This window comes from Lissotriton helveticus, chromosome 2_1, assembly GCF_964261635.1.
Source record: "Lissotriton helveticus chromosome 2_1, aLisHel1.1, whole genome shotgun sequence".
In the NCBI taxonomy this organism is placed as follows: Eukaryota; Metazoa; Chordata; class Amphibia; order Caudata; family Salamandridae; genus Lissotriton; species Lissotriton helveticus.
The window spans coordinates 382,573,542-382,597,744 of record NC_136059.1 but is presented as its reverse complement, the minus strand read 5'-3'; the positions used below and the strand labels follow the sequence as shown (position 1 = coordinate 382,597,744).

The 24,203-nt window shown below is 44.7% G+C and overlaps 2 protein-coding genes across 3 annotated transcripts in view; one reads left to right on the top strand and one right to left on the bottom strand.

Annotated features, from left to right (window-relative positions):
• Positions 1-6,792, bottom strand: part of PRKAA1 (protein kinase AMP-activated catalytic subunit alpha 1) — a 222,908-nt gene extending 216,116 nt beyond the window's left edge. The window contains exon 1 of the mRNA XM_078674999.1: positions 6,660-6,792. Coding sequence (XP_078531125.1) covers positions 6,660-6,783 — 124 coding nt within the window. The 5' untranslated portion in view covers positions 6,784-6,792. The remainder of the gene's footprint in view (positions 1-6,659) is intronic.
• Positions 1-24,203, top strand: part of TTC33 (tetratricopeptide repeat domain 33) — a 730,113-nt gene that overhangs the window by 23,132 nt on the left and 682,778 nt on the right. The window contains exon 1 of one of the 2 annotated variants that reach the window (XM_078675000.1): positions 7,451-7,599. The exons of the other annotated variant lie outside the window; for it this stretch is intronic. The gene's annotated coding sequence lies outside the window, so the exon portion shown is untranslated. Of the gene's footprint in view, positions 1-7,450; positions 7,600-24,203 lie in introns of those variants that run through there. 2 annotated transcript variants of the gene reach the window in all.

Genomic DNA, 24,203 nt, shown 5'->3' with positions numbered 1-24,203 from the left:
GATGATGACGACGAAGACACCACCATCACATACATGGAGACGAGCATCCGCCTAAGTCGGAAGGCAAGGCAGCAGTGTGATTTAGCTTTAACCCCTTGTGTGCTCATGACGAGACCAGGCCGTCATGAGTTACAGTTGAGCTGTGCTCATGACGGCCTGGTCTCGTGATAACGCTGCCACTCTGCCCACGCGTGATTAATTCCCCGCCTGTGCGGGACAATTAATGAGTGGGCGCGGTTGTGACAAGACCAGGATGCCATGAGCACAGCTCCACCGTGACTCATGCCGGCCGGGTCTCGTCACGAGCACCACGGCGCCGTGCTCTTCCCCCGAACCCCCGCACTGTGGGGGAATTAGCCCCGCAGGGAAGGGGTTAATCATTAGTCCACTTATTTACTACAACCCAAATGAGAGTGAAAGCAGTCAGCCCAACCATGCCTTTTCCACATCAATTTGTGTATCCTGAGTGATGACAGTCTAAGACACAGAATCATTTTTCTATTACAGGGGTTGTGATTGGTAAGCGCGCTCAAGAACTTATCAAATCTGAGGTAGACTCAGCAGTGAACATAATCTTATTTGCATTTAACTTTCCTGGTCTGCTTCATTCAGATAAAACATGGCTCTTATATCACCTTTTTGAATACTACGTACTGAATACAAATGTTTATATGAAGACCGAATACAAAAATACATGGTGGTTTTAAGGAGGACTATGGTGAACCTAGATTTATGATCAAATGAGGTCAACATTAAAATATATATATTGAAGCTGTTTCACATAAATGACCCTTTCGTTGTTACCTCCGTAACTCTACCACACACACAAATGTACTTGTCAGTAAAAGCTATAAACAGGAGACAGACACGCCCTCAGCCTCACCAAGTGGTCAGTGTTCTTTGTACTGTACACTGATTTCGTAATTAGATTTCAATGAGCTTACGGATCCAGATAATTTAGGCTCTCTTACTCTGAAATACCAATGCAGCCAGCCACTCATCAATGAAACACATGGGTATTTGCCAGTGTTAAATGAGTGCAGCACAGGCACACTCCCAAAGAAATAAAAAGACAAAAATACTTTCATCACAGAAAATATGAGCAAACACTAACGCCAGAGTTGTGTTCTTCGACATAGAACATGACACAGTGAATGGTGGGTCTAACCCATTGGTCAAAGTGGGCAGGATTGACAGGGCACAGCATGTACCTACTTTTTAAATGAACAGACTCTGTTTGCCTACTTTATTTTTAAAATGCGGCCCAGGACAGCAGAAATAGCAAAAAGCCTACAGATAAGGCTCAGCCATTCGTAGCCGGCAGGGTGGGCAGAGAAGGAACAGGACTCTTTTCCTTCTTGCCGAGGGAAGGCAAGGACAGTGTCCACTTGTCCTGCTCTGCCACTGTCAACTGCCCCCTCTCTTTCATACGTTTATTTCTTCCCTTTCTGTCTCCGTCTCACACCTCCTAACTTGCTGAATGAAAACCTGAATTCAAGAAATGGCTCTTAACCTCTCTCTCTCCTTCCTCTCAGTCATCCATTCCCCTGTGAAAAGGACCAAAAAAAGAAAAACTGTGTTTGCTAGAAGTGTATTTTTCCTGACATTTTTGTATTCCCTATGTGAAGCCTTGGGACAGAGAGTAAAAAAAAAAAAAAGTTCAAAATACAAAAAACAATAACTAAATAAAGCAAGCCAGAGTGGTCGCAAAGTGACCGGATAGGTTTCATTCACACCCAAACACATTAGCGCCACTTTACAGAGTTTGCCGGTGAAGTGCTACTTTTGTTTTCTCATCTTTCTTTTAATATTGTTTTACCCAGGTGGGGAAATGCACCATTCATGAAGGTGATGGAGCAAGGATTCAAGAAAAACAAACTTGCTCGGATCAATTCCTCATTAATAAGTACTAACCTCTAGATCTAGAAAAGAAGTGAAAAATAAACAAACATACGCACAACATTCACACATGGGGAAGAGAGCTTTTTTGCACGCTTAAATAACAAAGAATAATTTGCAGCGCAATCAAATCCCGCTTTAAACCGAAAATGCTTCTGCGCATGTGCAAACCAGAACCTACGTAAATAAACATGTGGTTAACTTGTTGAGAGGGAAACTCTCACGCATGCGCAAGAATTACTAACCTTAGGTCTGGAGGCAACACGTGCCCAGCAGATGTTTGCCTGAACTTAAAAGAAGATGTTGCTACTAATGCTTCTGCTTAAAGAAAACAAATTTAACATGGGATAGAGTAGGAGTGGGTGGTGAACAGTGATAATCACATTCGAGAAATTAACATCAGTTTATAATTCTTTTATTAATAGTGTACATTTGGCAATGAAAGAAAATGGCGCTGGAAGAAAGATTGTACTACTCATGTCCGGAAAGAGACTGAATGTTACCTAGTGCCCGAAAAGTTGAACAACTGCCAAAGATTAAGGACAGTAGCTGTGTGAACATGGGAACGTGTGATATTGGTCAGTGGAGCTTGAAAAAAATGTTAATTAGTTACAAAATGTGTATGGGAAAGAAAGACATCGATGAGCTAAAAGGGAAGGGTTTACTAAACAAAAGGGTCTTAATAAATTGCCCGTGTCAGCATAGTATGACGTGAACTTTTCTAGCCTCAACCAATCATATTTTAAATTTTACCCAGATTTGCAACTTTTGAGGGTGGGACATGAAGTAAGAGTATAACTAGAGTACTTAAGTTGAAAGAGTTGTTAATGATTGGAACGTCAATGCTGAATGAGGTGTGGGCAAGAGATGCTGCTGCAAAGAACAACAGACTGGGAAGATTCATTCTTGAAAGACAGCCTGATCACATTGAAGATTGCGGTAGAATATCGAGGAGGGAGATAGAGTAAGAGAGGGTTGCGCGCCAGTGTGTTGAGGTTCTAGAGAAGTTTTAGTAAGTATTATCCTATCCTGATCCTCGCCTATAGGCTCTGTCTCCTTATTCTTAATCAGGAGACCTCCACCAGTCCTTTGGCCAGAGGGTTGGGTTTCCCGTTTCACCAGTTAGTAACTATTATTCTGTGTTATATTTGCATATACTTTGTAAATGTATGAGTTATTATGCCTTTCATCTCTTTATCTATCCACTCCTAATGCGTTAAATGAGAATGAATTGAATATAATTGATAGATGACATTTTCTCTCCCATGAAAGTTGATGGAATTTGCACGGTGAATCTGTACCAGTGAGCATTCATTTTGACTTCGTTATTAGATAAAATGTAATGAATCTTACCCAGAGTCTGGTTATTTTATTGAAAGTTTTAAGTTATAATTAGTTAATTTGTTAATATCACCATCAACTACTCGACTAATGGTACATTGACCAAAGGAAGAGTGTTGATCTGTGAAGATTAGTAAGGAATTGACTAATCAAGATCAAGTAAATATAAAAATTGACCCCCAGCGGAACAGTCAGGAAACTCGAATGAGTATATGGGCCCCAATTTGAATTTATTGTTGACTGTTTTAGTGTTAATCTCTGGCCTTCTGCTGGATCAATTGTATTGCAAAACCTGGTTGATGTGTGGAGTGGAAACTGTTTAATGTGATCCTTATAAGATGTTTTCCTTATTTTGGTTTATAAAATGTGTATTCTGTGTTAAAGGATGTGGCCTTTTGACACCATACTGCTTACATTTTGTAAGGATATAAGCAGTGGAAGTTAAAACTGGTCTCTGTAGTCATGTCCTTAACTTTTCAAACAAAAAACACTCATTGATTTCTGAATAATGAGTGTAAAAGTGTTAAGGTAACCATGTTGTTCCTGCTTACATTTCACATGCTTTACTTAATTTTGCATTCCCTACGAGTGTTGGTTTTTCAACTATGTTATCACTTTTTTTTCAGGAGGATATTACTTTTGTCTAGTGCATAATTTGAATTGAGTCGCATCCAGGTGTTTATAGCAGAGCACAATTGGGTTGTAGCTGAAGGCAGTGCAAGCTTTTCTCATTGGGGCAGTATGGTGTTCTGTAAGGAGAGGTTGTGGCACTGTGGCCAGAGCTGACAAATTTGGAACTGGGCAACCAGGTTCAGCCTTCATGACCAGTCTACCACACCACTCTCGTGAGGGAGCACATTCCCATGCTAGACCTTAAAATGCCCCGCTAGTAAGCCTGGTGTCTTAGTACCAGCAGGTGGACCTTAGAGGTGGCAAATGTGGGATAACCTTGAAAGCCTGTCTACCACAATCCATACTGAAGTTCACCTCCAGTTTTGCGGGCGGGACTACACAAAGCAGCACACCCTTGAGCGGCAGTGACCGTCACTGAGGTCACAGGTCCATTGAGGCCATTCTGCCTCACCCATTGGTACCCCCATTGGCCTTGTTTCAGCAGTAGTAATGCAACTCACCAGGGATCAGCAATGCAGGATTTGCATGTACACCAAGCGAAGTTTGCAAAAACGGTCTCTACCATTCATGCACAAGCACTCAACATGTGCTTCCTGCTTCGGTGTCACTGGAATTATACAGCAATGGAAGACAAAATTATGACGCAGTGTTGAATAAATTGTGCAGCAAAAAAAAAAACTGCAATGTAATGTGGTACATTTTTTGATACTTTCTTATTTTTACATTTTTACACATACTAAACATTCTCTGCAAAGAGTTTGCCTCATTAGTACCAGTGTACCATACAAATGCAGTGGTAAGAAAGGAGACCAGTGAACCTTTGCAAAGGGCCCTCCACTTTGCAGCAACACAAGTCACATTTTCAGTAACTTTTGATCCGTTTGAGCTAAAAACTATTTTTCTGTTAAAGTAGTCAGATTATGAAGCAGGTGTTGTATTATGTGGCAAATTATGAGGAAAATATCTGCAAACTAGGATATTTTGCCATTCATGTTTGAACTGCTCGTGGTAAAAGGGAGAAGTGCTGATGACAGAAACTGTATGACTAGCAGACAAATGGTCTGCGATTCCACTTTTAAATGTATTTGGGACATTCTGGGATTGGAAACATATCCCACTTTGTGAATGTATTTTAATGTCAATTACTCATATTAAACATGTGTATCCATTGGTTCAATAAATAATGTAATACGCTGAAACTGGTTAGTGAAATGCCAAACAAATACTAAAAATGGTGATGTTTTTCTCTTTCACACCACACCTGTCTTAGCCCACTGTCCCAATCCTCAGGTTATTCCCAAGCTTTGAGTCTCTTCACCCAGTTCCGCTACTCCGCTCCAGCACCCCGCCCCCAACACACACACACACACACTTCGACCACTGGTCTCGCCAAGTCGCAAATGTAGTCAGAGGTACATCACAGGGGAATGAATACCAGTCTTGCAAACGCAGACTAGGAATCAAAAGGGGATTGGTAGAGAACCCCCCCAAGTATGTGGGGAAAAAAGCAAAACAAATAAAAGCACCGGATGAATACACAGATTCCCAAGATTGCACCAGCAAGTCTAAGAACAAAGACTATATATTCTTAACCCTTGAATTACACCATGCCAGCCCATGCAATTGCCAGGCGTGGTGCGTAGACCAAAGGCTAGAAAGTCAGGCTTCACTCACCAATGCAGGGCAAAGGGCCGCTTGCATCGAGATACTGAAAGGCATCCAGTGAAATAAAATATGTTCAGATGTAGCCCTACTCGCTCAGAACTCTTCTCAGACAACGTGTTCTCAGAGACGCCAAGCCCACCTTCATGACCTCATTTGCATAGTATATTTTTAACAGTTATATAGCTCTTACTATCCCTGGCCTCCCGGGACGCCTGTATACCACATGCGCATGATAAACCTCTTAAATGATCAGTTTATGTGTTATATTGAACTAGAATGTTATATGTGAGGCTGGGCTATGTCATCTATGATGCATTGGGGTTCTATCTTGGAGCTCACTGTGGAGTGCAGCAGTGACAGTTTAACCAGCTGCGTCTGGTAGGGGGATTCTAGGTTTCTCCTTGGAATAAATCTCACTCAAGATAAACATACATCTTGCTATTCATTACAACATTATGGAATTCATAAAGCTGCCTCATTGTGCAGAAGAGATAAGACATAGCCAACCTGCAGTTTGCTAAAGAAAGGGAAAGTATAATTCGCCGTTTAAAACACGAGTGAGTGTAGCTTAGACAAATGGAAAATCGTACTGCCATTATGGACTTGAATGGATTCAACGGGACGGCTACCGCATTAAAGATTCTACACTGGGACGATGCTTCACAAACTAGGTACTCATTTGCGAAAACCTTACGAAATGATCGTTTTCAAACAAATAGCCTAGTATGATCTAAGCTGTCCTCCGCACACATGCATATTAGTCTGTAAATTGGTGCTGCGTGTCCCACTGCATCCCTTATAGGCTTCTGGGGGTTTAATCTGCTTACTACATACATAACAACAGATAAAGACGCTGCAGGAATCCTAGTGAAAATGGAGACTATACTGACAACAGAATCAGGCTTACAGTCACACACCCATGACTGACCTTCACATCACTCCTTGTTAAGGCAATCCATTTTTCCTACTCACAAATTACAATAATTCATAGAGCTCCCCTCCCCCTCATGAGTCCAAGTCTTGACAGTAGGAGATGAACCCGGTTCGTTGAACCGCCTAATATTTGCATACCACTACCCCCCCCACGGCCATTCTCCCACCCTCAATGTAATTGCCGTCACCTTTCACTTTTCCGAAAGTGCCGACCCCCAGCGTGTCCCCCAAGATGTAGTGGCCGATCTTCACCCGCCCATCATGCTTCTGTTTATCAGCCGCCATCTTGAACCAGGAACTGAACCTGCGCATTGTACGGGGGGCGGGCTGGGGACAGAAGAAGGTGGGAGGGGAGTGGGATTTATGCCCTGACAATCACTGTACGAGCCCGCGGGCAACGCCCCCGCCTTATGTGGATACTACCTGCTAGCTGACAAACGGTACTGACGTCTAAGGAATGAGAACTTACATTAGATCGAACTGCAAGAACTACCCTGTAGCTGAGAAAAGTGAAGAACTAATGCTAGAAACACCCAACCCGTTTAAATATGTTCTAATATGTATGTGTTTTCATTGCAGGCGCCAATCATGGTAGTACGGTTTGCCATACCAGCGCGTTACAAGAAAATGCAGCTTAATAAAACGCAATGCATTTATTATATAATTAGAGGTACTAAGAATTAACTAACTGCCTTGTCACACCTGATACGTGTGCACATTCCAAGATGGCATCTTGTATTATACAATCTGAGACACGATCCACAGCGTGAAGCTGTCGCTCCGCTTTGCCGAAAATAAATGACACTATCAACAATATAAACTGTATACACAAGGGACCAGGCTTGTCCAAGAGCAAATCACAGATTCGTTTATATTAAACCAATAGTTGTTGAGGTTTGACAAATTTCTCCCTACGTCAGATTGAAAGGTACGCTATTATTGGGCAATTCGTATGTGTCGTCACTTGAATAAGGAAGTTGATCTACAGTAGTACACAGAGCATTGCATCTGTGGGTGTTGAGCTGTGACTGACGGGTGTATCGGTGAAAGCACGAGTTGCAACTCTCCTGGGCTGTACTGCTTAATATTTTGCTGGCTCCGATCTTGCTCCATTGACTGCAACACACTGTAAGTGTTTGCAATGTTTTTGTTTTTTGTATTTGAGTTGCATTTGTTCTTGTACAGTCAGTGCTACTAGTAATGCTGCGGTTCATCATAATTGAATACAAATCAAACGCAATCCTCCCAGCCACTTTCCATATTTTTAATTAAGTTCGGTTATAGGGAGATGACTCCCTGAATGCACAAGATTTCTGAGCTGATGTTGCTAGCTTCATTGCCATGCCAGCTGCAGATAGTTTCTGTTTGTGATATTACATAGCTGTGAAAGTGAGCTTGGGAAGGGGCTGCGGAATGGCGTCAGGGTATTTAAGCAAGCTTGTGATGGACACTCCTTGCGGAGGGTAATACTGACTGCCTTCGACTCACATTGGCATACATGCCAGCACACCGATTCAGTTGCGAGACCCCAGATTTTCAAAGTAAAAAATGCATTTATTTTAGACCTCTGCTTCGCTTGAAATTGCTCCCACCTCAATGCAAGTAAATGGTAAAATAAATTGCCTTATGCCTTTAAAGATACCCCTCTATCCTGCTTCAAAATGCAGGTGCTGGAAGGCTTGTATGTATGTTGATTGTGATGGAGATGCTGGGAAGCACACTAGATTAATCTGGGTTCACAACCCAGATTACTACTAAAATTACCATGGCCAATGTTACTCATGAATTATGTGTATTTTATCTCTTCTGCATATGATTCAGTTCAAATTGATAGATTGCCCTTTACTAGATTACGGAATGCTGTGCGAAGTTCCCCAGCTGCTTACGACCAGAATGACTTTTTGTCTTGCCGTTGTGTCCATGTTCTTCTTGAGCTCCTTGTTGTTTGGGTAGTCTACAATTAACAGTTTCACTGCATGCGTGTTGGTGTGGATGCATTCTTTTTTACGTATTTATGACAAGTTGCTTCAGGAACTGCACCCGTGCATCATGGATGCCACCAGGGGAACAATAATTCACTGGGTGCTCATTTTGACTCAATCACCGACACAGACAGTTATTAGTCGAGTCATGCCACGAGTACTTACCGGTAATCTTCATTACTCCGAGTATAGTCTTCCTCGCCACATGAGTTCCCATCCCTCCCTCCCTGTCTGGCTATCGGCTTCATGTTTATGCTTGGTAGTTTCAGGCTGATGGGTTGGGCCGGCCCGCCTCTTATAGAGGTCAGGAGTGTAATGGGTCGGCCATATTGGGAAGGGATGGGAGGCATGGCAGGCTGACTTTTTTGCTTTGGAGGGTTCTGGTGGTGTGTGTCACTTTGTAAGTATTGTGGCGAGGAAGACTAACAAGGAGGTAATGTGGTGATGCTGTGGACTGTATTTGCTTTATGGAAGAGACACTAACAGATGTTTGAGTGCTTCGCTTATTTACCATGGTTTGTGGAGGAGCGGGTGCTCTTAGTTATACTTGTATTGTGTCGAAGTATGAAAAAACGATTTTGCTGAGGGTTTCATGGTGCAGTCTCTACGCAACAAAGTAAGTGGCTTTGTACCCAAGATGAATGAAGAACGATAGTTTAATAATTAAGACAAAGGTTTGCTGCGTTATTTATTGTGATAATTGTATTTTTGTGGGTTTATTTCCACATTGGCATCTTATCTCATGGTTAATTCCCAAAGCATAAACCAACCCAGGTTTTTTCCAGCAGCATCAAGAAAAGCCTTTGATGCAATAGGTCATAGGAAAATTAAAGATTGCAGCTGAAAACTATCTGGTTGCTATTGATGGAAAAAAATATGCAGCAAGGAAAAAACGTTGCTTGTTAATAATTTGAGTGATGTAGCCACCAAGTAATTGAAAACCTGCCTGAAATGTAAGCACCAGTGTAGTGTCTTCCTTTCAGGTTTAGAATGCTTGTGCCATGATGTTCTGTCCACAGGCATTCTATTTGGAATGATATGCTTTGAAAGGTGACAGTTACTGTAATTGGGCGATTGATTGAGCCGGCTGCTGCGCAGTGCCTGTCTATTTCAATAAACTTCACCTTCAACATTCAACGTGGAGTGGACTCACTTACTACAAATGACGTGGCGACGATGGGTGACGGGTATCTGCAGAACCCACGAAAGAAGTAAGGATCTCCAGCCTTCATCAGCGAGTCGGTGCATCTTAACGATCCAGTCATCACGTTGTTTTAGTTGGTCTATGATCGTAAAATTATTCCGCCGGAGCTGAACTCATTGAGGTACTGTGTTTTTATTTAAACATTTTTTTTAAAGTGGCAGCGGCAGAAAGAGGGCATAGAGTTAACCCTTGTCTCAGCACGTCACAGCGTGTCATAGAAGGTAAGGGTTTCAGCCTTCTTTGCTTACGCCATCTTTGGTGTTTCACGCAACGATGCTTTGCATGTCAAAAAGGATCCGACATCTTGTGAACTATCTATGTCTTGGTTCATGTTCAACATCGACGCCATCTTGTGGTTGGCGTTACTACGGTCTATCTGGATACTTCATCGGAACAAATAATAAACACTGCGAGCGTCATCCTTTGCTGTTGGTGTTACTACAGTCTATCTGGATACTTCGTCGGAAGAAATAATAAACACTGCAGGCGTCATCCTTTTACCGGCGAGTACAAAATTTTCTAGCTATCGCGACAAGAATTTTAGATTCTATTAAGGACACGGAGGCGAGGATTATGCTTTCTCATTTCTTTACTGCACAAACAGCAGCCAATGAAAGTAAAACTACAATTATGAAAAACAACATTTCCCATGAGGCTTTGAACCACGCCTCCTATAACCATAACCAATCACAGTAGTCATTAGCATATAAGATATAGAGACACTAATCTGGCCTCCTCTTTCTTTGCGCGAACAGTCTCATCATAAGGTAACAAAGTCTTTAACTCTCAACGGAGAGAACAGTTCCTTAGTAATTCTCAACGGAGAAAACATCCGAACCCAAGAGGTATCTTCTTCCACCAGGAAGGTAGGGCAGCACCATCCACAGAAGGCAATTAACTTTTGTTGGAGTCATTTCCTGAAACAGAAAAAGAAGGTTTGAGAAAAGGAACCCACTAACTACATTACTCAGAGGGCGGGCACAAAGTTGTTAAACAACATCATTTCCAAACAACTTTACAGTTATCGAAACTGTCCCAACGGGTGGGATAATCCTCGCCTCCGTGTCCTTAATAGAATCTAAAATTCTTGTTGCGATATCTAGAAAATTTTGTATTCTATGGCAGGACCGGAGGCTTCTGATTATGCTGGTTCAAAGCTCATCATTAAGCCCATCAATCACAGCATCAGAAACATGAGGAATAGGTTTATAGTAAAACACTTTAAACATGGAATCCGAAGACCAATCAGCTGCCTTCAGGATATCTTCCAAACGGGAGCCCAATAAATAGGCTTTAGAAGCCATCGCACCTCTAGCTGAGTGAGCACCATATGCTTAAACATCAATGCCTGCTTCAGACATAAGCCATCTAACCCATCTGGCTAAAGTATCAGCAGCGACTGGTTTGAAGGGTTTTTGAACACTGATCAACAGCTGACCTAAAGGATCAACCCTGTGTGCACTAGTACGTTCTTCATAACATTTGAGACACTGCAACACACACAATTTACTGTTATGCGGAAAAGCGGGATACTCAACTGAACGTGACATGGTCTTAGTCCGTCGCGTGATAACAAAGGAGACCCCCTGAGGAGAAAACATCCTACCAGCTAAATCCAAAGCCCTAACATCCGAAACCCTGCGGCATGAAATAAGGCACAAGAGCATAGTGAGCTTAGCAGAGAGCTGTTTTAGCGATAAATCACCATTGCTGGGCCAGGATTCCAACAATCTAAGCACCTTTGTAACATCCCACATTGTGGAATACCTGGGCCAAGGAGGGTTGGCCACACGCACACCTTTAAGCAACTTACAAACCAGGGGATGCATCCCCACCGGCTTACCTCCAATCAGGTCGTGACCAGCAGAAATAGCAGACCTGAAATTATTAACCGACCTGTAGGCCAGGCCTGAGGCTGCACGTTCTGACAGAAAATTCAGTACATCAGTCACATTTGATCCCACGGGATCCACCTGTTTTGAAAGGCACCAACCCACCCACTTCTTCCAAGATGCAGAGTATCGTTTCCGGGTGGAAGGAGCCCAAGCCTGTCGCATAAAGCCAGAAGCCTCTCGTGAAAGGCCTGCAAGGCATTCATGTCTCCGGAGAGCGTCCACACCATTAAGGTCAACTGGTTCTGCAGGATCAAGGGATGGCAAGCTCCCACTGGGTCCTGCAGAAGCGTCGGGAAGACCGGGAGCCGGAAGGGGAGATCCACAGACAACTCCAACAGTGTGGGAAACCACGACTGAGTCGACCAGAACGGAGTCACCAACACTATTGTCGCCCTCTGCCGGCGTACCAACGCCGCCACTCTCGGGATCAGGGCAAACGGAGGAAAAGCATAATTCCTCCGCCGCCCCCAATGGTGAAGGAACGCATCCGTCCCCATCGCCATTGGATCCGGTCTCCAACTGTAAAAGAGGGGAAGTTGGGCGTTGAGGCGAGAGGCAAACAGGTCTACTTGGCAGGGGCCTCGCATAGTCATGATCTGAGAGAACAACGATGGAAGAAGTCTCCAATCGCTGAAGTCTCGGAGAAACCGGGAGTTCCAATCTGCCACCTGATTGAATTTCCCCGGAAGGTATTCCGCCACCACCGCGATCTTGCGATCCAGGCAGAAATGCCAAAATTCTTTCGCAATGTGGACCAGCAATCGGGACTTCGTCCCACCCAGCCGGTTGATGTATCTCACCGCTGAGACATTGTCCATCCGAAGGAGAATACAACAATTGCTCTTCAGTGGTGAGATAGACCTGATGGCAAAAGACCCTGCCAGCAACTCTAGGCAGTTGATGTGAAGTGAGCGTTCGTCTGCTGACCACCGTCCTCCTGTGGTAAAGTCTCCACAGCGAGCGCCCCAGCCCCATTGACTGGCGTCCGATTCGACTACCACATCTGGGGTTGCGCCGAAGATTGCTCGGCCATTCCAGGCCGACATGTGATCCAGCCACCACTGCAGCTCCTCCCGGGCCTCGGGGGAAAGAGGGATTAAGTGATCGTAGTGAAACTTTCTCTGAAGATAAAAGATCTTTAGTCTCTGCAGGGCCCTGTAGTGTAGGGGGCCGGGAAAGATGGCCTGGATCGACGAGGCCAGAAGACCTACAATCCGTGCCAACACACGCAAGGAAATCTGCTCCTTGGTCAAGGTGGACGTTATCTCTCTCTTGATGGACCTGATCTTGTGAAGGGGAAGGAGGAGTTGAGCTGACACAGAGTCTATCAGGAAACCTAGGAATTCCATCTGTTGATTCGGCATCAGTACCGATTTCTTGGTATTGATCACGAATCCCAGATTCTGTAGCAAGGACGTCGTCCACTCCAGATGAGTGAGAAGAAGGGACCGGTCCTGGGCCAAGAGGAGTATGTCGTCTAGATAGATAATGAGACGCACTCCCATCTCCCGAAGGCGAGAGATCACAGGCTTGAGAAGCTTGGTGAACACCCAAGGGGCTGAAGACAGACCGAAGGGAAGCACTTTGTAACGAAACCAACGCCCTTTCCAAGGGAATTGCAAAAATCTTCGATGAGAGGGGCAGATGGGGACTGTCAGATAGGCGTCCTTTAGGTCTAAACGGACCATCCAGTCGCCCTCCAACAGAAGGTCTCGAAGGAGATGGATACCCTCCATCTTGAAGTGGCGGTAAGTAACGAAGGGATTGAAATCCCTCAGAAGACAAGGCGTTGTCCGCCCCCCTTCTTTTGTACAAGAAAGACGTTGCTGCAGAAGCCCCTTGGAATGAAGGGTCCTACAGCAATGGCCTGTTTTGTCAAAAGTTCGTCCAGTTCTGAGTCTATAAAACTCTGTTCGAGACGGGAAAAAAGGAGAGGTTGCGGGGGAAAAGGTTGCAAGGGGCATTCCCCCATCTCTATCACATAACCTTGGACGGTCTGAAGAACCCAAGTATCTGCAGTGAGGTTCGACCAATTCCTGACAAAATGACGTAACCTTCCCCCTAGCGGGAGCAAAGGAAACAATGGACTTACCAGAGGATTCATTATCGAAGTTTTTGTAGCCTCTGTTGACCCCTCGATTATAGCGGCCCCGGAAGCCTCGGGATCTAGACGGGTAAAAACCGGCTTGGTCCGGTTCCTGCGTGTACCCTCTGCCACGCCCACGGGCGTACCCTCTTTGAGGACTGGACTGAGAATAGCGGCCGGTCGAGCGTCCTCTGCCACGTCCGGCCCTATTGGAGACCTGATGCAAAACCCTCTTCAAGGAGGTCTGAGACTTATCCAAGGATGCAAATGTATTGACAAATTTCGCAATGTCCTTTACAAAATTGTCCCCAAACAATTGGCCCTCTGCCAAAGGACCCGGCTCGGAGGAAGCCAACTCCACCAATTGAGGATCGATCCGCAGCAAGACTGATTTCCGTCTTTCTGAAGCAAGAGCGCAGTTTGCGTTTCCCAGCATGCAAATGGCTCGCTGCGCCCAACCCGCTAGGACTTCCGGGTGGATGGCAGCACCAGTCTCTTGGGCCTGCAGGGCCAACTCAAGGATCTTGGCCAAAGGTCCCGAAAGGTCAAGGACCTTATCCTGGCACGCCCTGAGCGGGCGATCAATCCCTTTTTTGGGGTCTTTCTTATATTTTTTAAGAAAAGTGGTCATGGAGGCGTCAATATCCGGGGTAATTGCCACCTTATGGGGTAAATCCGGGCGGGGACATTCAGACTTAAGGCGAGATCGCACCTCTTTATCAAAACCTTTACGGAGGTGGGCCTCCAGGTAATCCGCCACAGCAGGGGGGGGAACCCAATCAGATGACCTAGGGTGGACAATGTCCGTAGGGTCGAAGGAGAAGGGAGATGGAGTGACCGGAGAGGCATGCTTACGCTTCTTAGTGCGTTTGCGTGGAGCGGCATCTGAGGAGTCCGTATCTGTGTCAGTATCAGTAGTGGTGTCCTTGGGGGGGGGAGGGAGCAAGGCGGGAAGGCAAAGCCTTGTCAGCAGAAGAAGATTCTTTAGCCTTATAAACCTTCTCATAAGATTTGGCGTGGGGCCAGGCCGGGTCAAAGGCCATCTTCTTAGGGGGGGGACGGGAGGAGTCCTTGTTGGGAAGGGAAAGGGGCTTATCAGGGACCAAAAGCTCTAACTTCTTGGCCAAGGGAAGGAGGGCCGAGGAAAGGGCTTTATCCAATTTAGCGTCCAATTTTTTGTCAATAATATCCTCCATGGATTCCTCGTCATAGAATTCCTCATTGCCCTGATAGTCACACGCAGCACCCTCCTCATCGCAGTACTCAGTACTAGCCATCTTAACCAGGAACCTGCAATTCTAATTCCAGTCCCCAGAGGGAAGCTCAGTCACCAGCCCGGGCAAGGGCGTCGAAATTGGGGAGTGCCAGGCGCAGGAGCCGGTATTACCATGTAAATAGGACGCACCAAGTCCAGATCTAGGACTAATGGAGGGAGTAACCCCTGTCCGGGGTTCCAAAAATTAGAATGCTTGCCTCCCCACTCACTGGGAGGCAAGGGTTAATGCTGGGAGGCTCCGGTGCACAACGCGGTAAAAAACGCTGCCAATAGGTGTTATAATTCGCCCTCGGCTCCTGGCCAATGCTGCGTAGATCCCCACTTCAGCCGGGGGCAGAGCGTCAATCAGGCACCTTCAGGGCCTGCGCGCGAGAACCCGGAGACGCGCGCAGGGCCTCTCGGGCTCCGACGTGCGCCTCCCTCCCCGAGGGGGGGGCTAAACCCCTCACTAGCGCGGACCGCGAGCCAAGCGGCCGCCGGCAGCAGAGGGAGAGAGCGGGGGCCTACGGGCGCAACACGCGCCGCCAAGGGAGTCGGAGCGCGGAGCGGGGAAGCTCCGGTCACGAGCTAAAGGTCAGAGGGGCAAGAACTAAGGCGAATCAGCAATAGTCCGCGATCGCGGCACAGCGCACAAGCAATCGGGAAGCATGCATGAAGCGATTATAATAACAGCGAAAACATCGCGCGCCAAGGCAAAATCAATAGGCATAGGCCTGACTCAGTAAATAAGCATAAAAGGTATAGAGCACTTATCTGGGCTGCGGAGCAGCAAAGAAAGAGGAGGCTAGATTAGTGTCTCTATATCTTATATGCTTATGACTACTGTGATTGGTTATGGTTATAGGAGGCGTGGTTCAAAGCCTCATGGGAAATGTTGTTTTTCATAATTGTAGTTTTACTTTCATTGGCTGCTGTTTGTGCAGTAAAGAAATGAGAAAGCATAATCAGAAGCCTCCGGTCCTGCCATAGAATCTGTTTGCTCTCGTTGTTAAAAGTTAATATCCTTCGTGCTTGTTATCGGTGACACGCACACCATTTCAAATGTTTGTTTCCATTCGTCATTCAAGGTAAAGATTCTACATGCTTGTGATCGGTGACATGCACACCATTTATATTTCAGGTAAAGCCTTCACAGCAAACTTCTTCAACATCCGTTTTGGAGTTCATCATAGATAATTTTTTTTGTTGCAATTTCAACATTGTAATTTAATGAGATTACTACAGCAGTGACTAATTTATCTTCACATTGATGAGCACACCTGGCACAAATTATATATATATATATATATATATATATATATATATATATATTTATTTAGGGTGATGTGCACACCAAGCACTCAATATATATTTAGTATTCACTGTGATGCGCACACCAAGCGCACAGTATATGTTAAGAGGTTCTTTTGTGAAATGTTCTTTTGCTTCACGGTGATACGGACACCACTAATTGTGTGTTTGTCTTGAATATTCTTTTGTAAATTAATATTGCTTAACGGTGGTACAAAAAATAAAAAAAAATATCATTTGCAATTTTTATATATAGAGTTATACAATATGCAATCGGTTTCTCCACCTCCACCTTTTCTTGAGATGCCAGGTTAGCCTCCCATCTCAGTGAAAAAAATTTATGATCCGTATATTACCTATATTGGTGCTATTGGTGGTTCACGCTACAGGACTGAGAGAAAAAAATGTCGCCTACTAAATGTTTTGGGGTTTGAAGGGAGATCTATTTTTAAACATTTACCCCCTTTAGTACGTGCTGCCGATGATGAGGAGATCGATGAATTTGTGGAAACAGTCAAGAAATTGCAATTACGATTTGACATTCAACCCAGTCTAGTCGTCGAGAGGCAAACATTCTTTAAGCGAGAACAGAGACATGGAGAGAAGGTGGAAGATTTCATTTCTGCACTGCGCATTTTGAAAGCAGAATGTCAGTTTGAGGGGTTTAGAGATCAACTGATAAGATACCAGTATATTTGCAAGTGCACTGACAAGAGCATCCAACAGAAATTACTCTCTTCAGGCAATCCCACTCTAGAGGAGACTATTCGTGTCGCAAAAAGCATTGAACTTTCCACGTTTTCCGTGATGGAACTAGATGAGACATCTTCATCCATATCCATGAAAGAAGAATCTGTCAGTGTTGTAAGGTCCAAAGAGGTTAAAAATAACACTTTACACGACCTGAAAATAAGTTTTTCAAACAAAAGAATTTTTGTTTTAAATGTGGTAATTTCCCTCATTTTAGATCAGGACGCCCTTGTCCTGCTAAGAATGTCATTTGTAGAACATGTGGGAGACTCGGACGTTTCGCAAAACTTTGTCAAAATAGGAAGCCAAACTTTTCTTTTCCCCAAGATGCTAAACAGGTCGCTAGCACATCTTCTTCTGTTGCGAATGCTTCTGTGCCTGAATCCAAGGCTGATGACTTTAGCAACATACAAGATGATTTAAGGGACATGGTTGTTGTGGTTGGAGATATGAACACTGATTCTAACGAATTCTCTGAGTGTGTGGATCCTTATGTTGATGTTGAAATTGGTAGTAAGAAAGTTTGCTTGCTCGGGTGCGAGAATAACTATGTTAACACAAGAAAGATTCATAGAGGTTTGGGGGGGTCTCGTCCTTTACAACCTCCAGATAGGTCTCCAGTTTCATACGAAGGGAGGACCATTGAACTGGCAGGTATTTTGAGGACTGACTAGAATTTAGAGAATGGAAGATTTTTGGCAAGGTCTATGTAGCTATCAAGGGTTTAAACATCCTTGGATGGTTCCACCAGGGACTTTTCAAGGTGGTACTTGGACCAGGCACAATGGACCAAGTTTCTATTCTTCGTTCGGATGATTTTATTGACATATTGACCAACCGTTTTCCCTCTGTATTTTGTGATGGTCTTGGACAGGTTAAAGCAGGGGTACTCATAGTACGGCCCGCGGGCCGGATGCGGCCCGGCAAGCCTTCCTTGGCGGCCCGCGGACCTTCGAGACAATCGTACCTGTGCTTAAAAAAATAATTTATTAGTGTTGGCAAACACCGCCGCAGCAGTGCTGGGCTCGGAGACCTTGATAATCACCGCTCCCCCCGGGCCCCCACAGATCAGAGACTTTGTTGTATTTCACCTCTTAGCGCCTCTGCTCTGTGGAGCCGGGCGAGATGTTTGTCAGAGTGGAGATGCAGGGGCACTACAACAAAGCCTCAATAATATGTAAATGGTCTTTTAACGACCTGCTAAGTACTTTGGTGCGACTGATGGACGGCTGTCTCTTTGCCCCCCCACCCCCCTTAATCACCCTGATGCGGTGTCCATTCACTCACAGTCGTGTGGACACTCCTAAGAAGGGCGCGCGCAAACTGCATTTTAGTCATGAGAAACTTCTTGCCAGATAGGGATCTTTCTGTGTGTGCGCTGAGGAAGCTGTATCAGCCCGGGCTGAAGGCTGACACTGACAGACACACACAGTGAGATGACAGAGGGGGAGGGAGAGGGAGAGCTGGATGGAAAGAGAGATGGAGAGGGAGGGCAGGAGGGAGAGAGGGAGGGCAGGAGGGAGGGAGATGGAGGGCAGGAGGGACAGGGAGGGCAGGAGGGAGAGGGAGGGCAGGAGGGAGAGAGGGAGGGCAGGATAGAGGGCAGGAGAGAGAGAGGGAGGACAGGAGGGAGAGAGAGGGCAGGAGGGAGAGAGAGAGGGAGGGCAGGAGGGAGGGCAGGAGGGAGAGAGAGAGAGGGAGAGAGAGGGCAGGAGGGAGGGAGGGCGGGAGAGGGAGGGCAGGAGGGAGAGAGGGCAGGATGGAGGGCAGGAGGGAGAGAGAGAGAGGGAGAGAGAGGGCAGGAGGGAGAGGGAGGGCAGGAGGGAGAGGGAGGGCGAGAGAGGGCAGGAGGGAGGGCAGGAGGGAGAGAGAGGACAGGAGGGAGAGGGAGGGCAGGAGGGAGAGAGAGGGCAGGAGTGAGAGGGAGGGCAGGAGGGAGAGAGAGGGCAGGAGGGAGGGCAGGAGGGAGCGGGAGGACAGGAGGGAGAGAGAGGGCGAGAGAGGGCAGGAGGGAGGGCAGGAGGGAGAGAGAGGACAGGAGGGAGAGGGAGGGCGAGGGAGGGCAGGAGGGAGAGGGAGGGCAGGAGGGAGAGAGAGGGCAGGAAGGAGGGAGGGCGGGAGAGGGAGGGAGGGCAGGAGGGAGAGGGAGGACAGGAGGGAGAGAGAGGGCAGGAGGGAGAGAGAGGGCAGGAGGGACAGACAGGGCAGGAGGGAGAGGGAGGGCAGGAGGGAGAGAGAGGGCAGGAGGGAGGGCAGGAGGGAGAGGGAGGGCAGGAGGGAGAGGGAGGACAGGAGGGAGAGAGAGAGATGGAGAGGGAGGGCAGGAGGGAGAGAGAGATGTATGTATGCTGGGTCTGGTGGCTCAGTGGATGAAGGCATCTGCTGCAGGGACCTGTGTGCAACCTCATGGTCACAAGTTTTCTTTTTGTTTTAGCCCCGCCCCCTCCCCCTTTGACCCCGCCCCCACCGGTGCGGCCCTCGGCCACAAACCACACTGTAAATTTGGCCCCCGAGAGAAAGTTTGTGAGTACCCATGGGTTAAAGGATTCACCCATGTTATCAAGGTTAAAGAGAACGCTATACCTGTTAAGCATAGGCTCAGAAACGTTCCTTTCAGTGTTAGGGACCAGTTGGAACAGGAGCCTAATGGTCTTTGTAAGAAAGGAATCATCGAACCGATAGAACCGTCTCTTTGGCTATCTCCCTTGGTCGTTGCTAAAAAGAAAAATGGTGAGCTTTGCGTTTGTATAGACGTACGCAGTCTTAATAAAAAATATTTGGATTGATTCTCATCCTCTCCCAAAGATTCCTGATGTGCCATCATTAATCAATGGTTCTAAGTGGTTTAGCAAATTGGATTTGACATCAGCTTATCACCAGGTGGTTCTCAATCCATCATCAAGACAGCTGGCTGCTTTTGTTTCCCCTATTGCTTCTTTCCAATACTGCTGCATGCCATCTGGGCTGGCCTCTGCGGCAGCAGTTTTTCAGAGAATTATGTCAAATTTGCTTAAAAATATTAAAGGCGTGGTTGTTTTACAAGACGACGTACTAGTTCACGGTGAGACCTGTGAATCACATGACGATACCATGTTTTGTGTGTTGGAGGCTTTACGTGATACTGGTGTCGTTTTGAAAAAAGAGAAATGTGTTTTTAGCGTACAGAAAGTGGAGTATTTAGGACATGTCCTTTCCGAACATGGTGTTGAACCAAGACCTGGTCTTGTTAAAGCCATAGTAGATTGTCCTGCTCCCAAGGACAAGGTAGGCCTTAAGTCATTTATTGGTCTGTGTGAGTTTTACTCACGATTATACCAGCCTATGCTTCCAGAGTCCAACCCCTGTCCAATATGCTCACGAAAAGTGTTCCTTTCCTCTGGAATAACGATTGCAAAGAAGTGTTTGAGTGGATAAAGCATCAGCTAGTTAGTCCCAAGATACTCAAACCTTGTGACCCAAATGTTACGTGCACCATCACTGTGGATACTAGCGGCCTGGGATTGGGTGCTGTCCTCACCCAAAACATCAACGGGCATGAGAACACTTTAGGCTATGCCTCTAGGGTACTACAAGGTTCGGAATTTAATTTTGCTATTATTGAGAGGGAGTTGTTGGCCTGCTTGTGGGCTAATAGAAAATTTAGTCCGTACATTTGGGGAAAACATTTCAAATTGCGCACGGATCACAGTCCGCTAATATCTATTCTTTCTGGCGATAGGCTTAAAGAACACACCCGAGGGTTGCACGTTTATCAACTAAACTGTTACAATATGATTTTGAAGTCACTTATATTCCTGGAAACAAGAATGTGAGAGCGGATTATTTTTCTAGGCACCCTGTTGAGTGCGATAACGAAATTGACGACGATGATCATGATGAGGATTGTTTTGTTGCTTCTCTTGTACTGGATGATGTGTGTGCTGTTAGTGAGACAGAGTTGAGAGATTCACTATCCAAAGATGTTTTACTTTGTGAAGTTATTAACTGTGTGAAAGGTGGTTGACAGAGAGAGAGAAATGCAAATTTTTCTCCACAGACATATGTTAAAGTTTCTCAGGAACTTTCTGTCCAGGATGGTCTGCTTGTATGTGGTGATAGATTGGTTCATCCTGATATGCTAAGAGCTAGGTTGATCATGGGCGCACATGAAGGTCATTTGGGCAAAACCTTTACAAAAAGAAGATTACGTGAACACTTTTGGTGGCCACAAATGGACAAGGATGTTCACATGTTTGTTGGGGTGTGTGTTGTCTGTTCTAACACTGAGAAGAGTTTGAAGGTTCGTACACCACCTCTTAAACCCATCGAGCTACTTAACAGGGCTTGGGGAAAGATTGGAATTTACCTAGTTGGACCATTCAATATGCTTCCTGCTAATTCCAGATTTGCAATCGTGGCCATAGATTATTATTCAAAATAGCCAGAAATACGTTGTATTAATCACCCTAATTCAAGAAATGTTATTGACTTCTTGAAAGATCTTTTCTTTCGAGAAGGGTTTCCCTCTACAATTGTAAGCGACAATGGGGTACAATTTGTTAGCCAGGAGTTTGATTCCTTTTTACGCCAAGGTGGTATTACACATTACAAAAGTGGCTCTATCACCCACAGACCAATGGTTTGTTGGAGCGTATGAATAGAGTACTTAACAACTGTGTGCAGTGGGCTTTGGTTGGGAGGTGCAATGTCCAGAATGCTGTGAGATTCATGTTATGGTTCTATCGCAACATGCCGCACTGGACTACCAAAGTGTCCCCTTACTAACTACTGCGAGGGAGGAATTATAAACAACAGCAAGAGGGTATTAAGTATGCGGGAAGTAATGGCGCTCAATCAGAATTTGCGTACATATTCAAATTTGGAAAACAAAGAGTAGTCACTGGTGCAAGCAGGGGGGGGAGACCCTACACAAAACCCCTCAATTTTAAATGTAAAAAGGTTTTTACACTTAAGATTCATACAACAAAGTCCCGCGCACACAGATTTAAGTTTCAACAAGTATAGTACTCATATATGTAATTTACGAAAACAATAATCCAACGTCGATTCTTTAAATTTTGATGTGTCACTCCTTTTATTAGATGCTCACACCAATAGAAATTGACAGCCAGCCGACACGTGTTTCGTTATAGGTCAATACAATCATAGACACTATAACTCTTCAGGGCTGGAAAAATACAAAAAATGAATGACCTATAGTGAGTATGCAACAACAATAATATGTCACAAAAACCAAAATTGAATGTGCCCATTCTCTACATTCCAAAGCATAACACCCGTCATAAGGAACCCAAAAGAAAGTGGTTGTATCAGGTTAATACAAACAGAAAGAGTAGCAATCAACTACTAAGGTCGCGGTTAAAAGCATTGAAGCTCTTAATGGAAAAAAGGATAATCTTGTATGTCAATTACTCAAAAAAGGTATAAATTATTATAAATATATTTATAAAGTGGACAGACACCCGTGAAACAATTCACACAAAAAATATAAAAAAGCATACTAGTATTCGTAATGTTTACGTCCAAATCTGTCAGCAGAATTCATCATATAGTTAGAAAACATGTCAGAGTGCGTTCCGAAAATATACGAATTAAAAGATCCAAAGGCTATATAATTCTCTCATTGTAAATGAAGGCGTGATATCAGACAACCGCATGCAACTCCCATCAGTGTGATGCATAATACAAGAGTATTTACAACGATACCTCAATGGCTGAATCTTTATCTTTTTAAGGGCTGTTTAGGTAAAGATAAGTAAAGGAGAAAGAGAAAGGAAAGCGCAAATTTTGGTTGGTAAAGATTGTCAGGAAAACAATACGTAACTCTCAATAAAAGGAGTGACACATCAAAATTTAAAGAATTTAAAGAATCGACGTTGGATTATTGTTTTCGTAAATTACATATATGAGTACTATACTTGTTGAAACTTAAATCTGTGTGCGCGGGACTTTGTTGTACTGCGAGGGAGGAAACCTTGCTCAAAAGTTTGTCCTGGATGGATGTCCAGATGGATGAAAATGGACTCTGTGTGTGATGTAGATGAGTTTGTGAGATGTAATGTGACTCGAGCACAATCCCTACAGAAACTTTTTTTTTACTCCAGGAAAAGATCTGTCTCGCAACCATTTGTTGTTGGTCATATTGTACGCATAAAGATTCCTGTCCATAGTAAAAAAGTCAGCTCAAAATACTCTGAACCTTTCACTGTCGACAAAGTATGTGGAAAGGCTGTATGAGTTAATTTGAAGGACTCGTGGAATGTTTCTAGAGTTGTAAAGGTCACTGGGTGTATCAATCAAAATCCTTTGTGTAGTCCAAATGATGATTCATCTTAACCTCTTCCCAGTATTGTGGGTTTACACAGAAGTTGCCATCAATGCTTTGTTCCTGCTAAGTATCCTTAGAATTTTTATTCTTCTTTCTCCTCTTTATTCTTCTTTTTCTTCTCTCCTTCTTTTCTTCTTCCCCTCTTCCTTATTTTATTGTTTATGAGGAGGAGGATAATATAGTGTCTTCCTTTCAGGTTTAGAATGCTTGCGCCATGATGTTATGGCCACAGCATTCTATTTGGAATGATATGCTTTGAAAGGTGACAGTTACTGTAACTGGGCGATTGATTGAGCCGGCTGCTGCGCAGCACCTGTCTATTTCAATAAACTTCACCTTCAACATTCAACATGAAGTGGACTCACTCACTAAAACTAGGTAATGAGTTTAGCACGTAGGATGAGTATACAGAGGCAGTACATGTTCGGAAAAGCAATTAACTGAGGTGAGACTTTTCATGCTGCAGAGACAACATTTTTTCAAGCAAAAGTAGTGAAGGGGTGAATCGATAGGAAAATATACTTCGAGGGACTTCACATCCTTGCATCTACCTGCAAATTTGGAAATAATGTTGAGATATATTTTAGGGATAATTTTGTTTTTAGTTGCCGCTCAAAGAAGATTCAGGAGAGACTGATGGGATGTTTAAATGCGACTCTTTATGATCGTTTGACATTGCAAATAGTATTGAGAGATCAATTACCACAGCCAAAGACTTATCTGCAGGCATGGCATGGACAGTGAATCAGTGTGTATGGTACTATAAAAAATAAAGATGGAAAAGGTTCTAGTCAGAAAGGGTAATTCACTGGGGCATGTTTCAGGTGTGGCTCTCAAATGCATATAGGACACAGAAACAGCTATAGATTTTGGAAAAGATCAGCATGAATCTTTCACAGTTATTAAATATATTTACTCTAG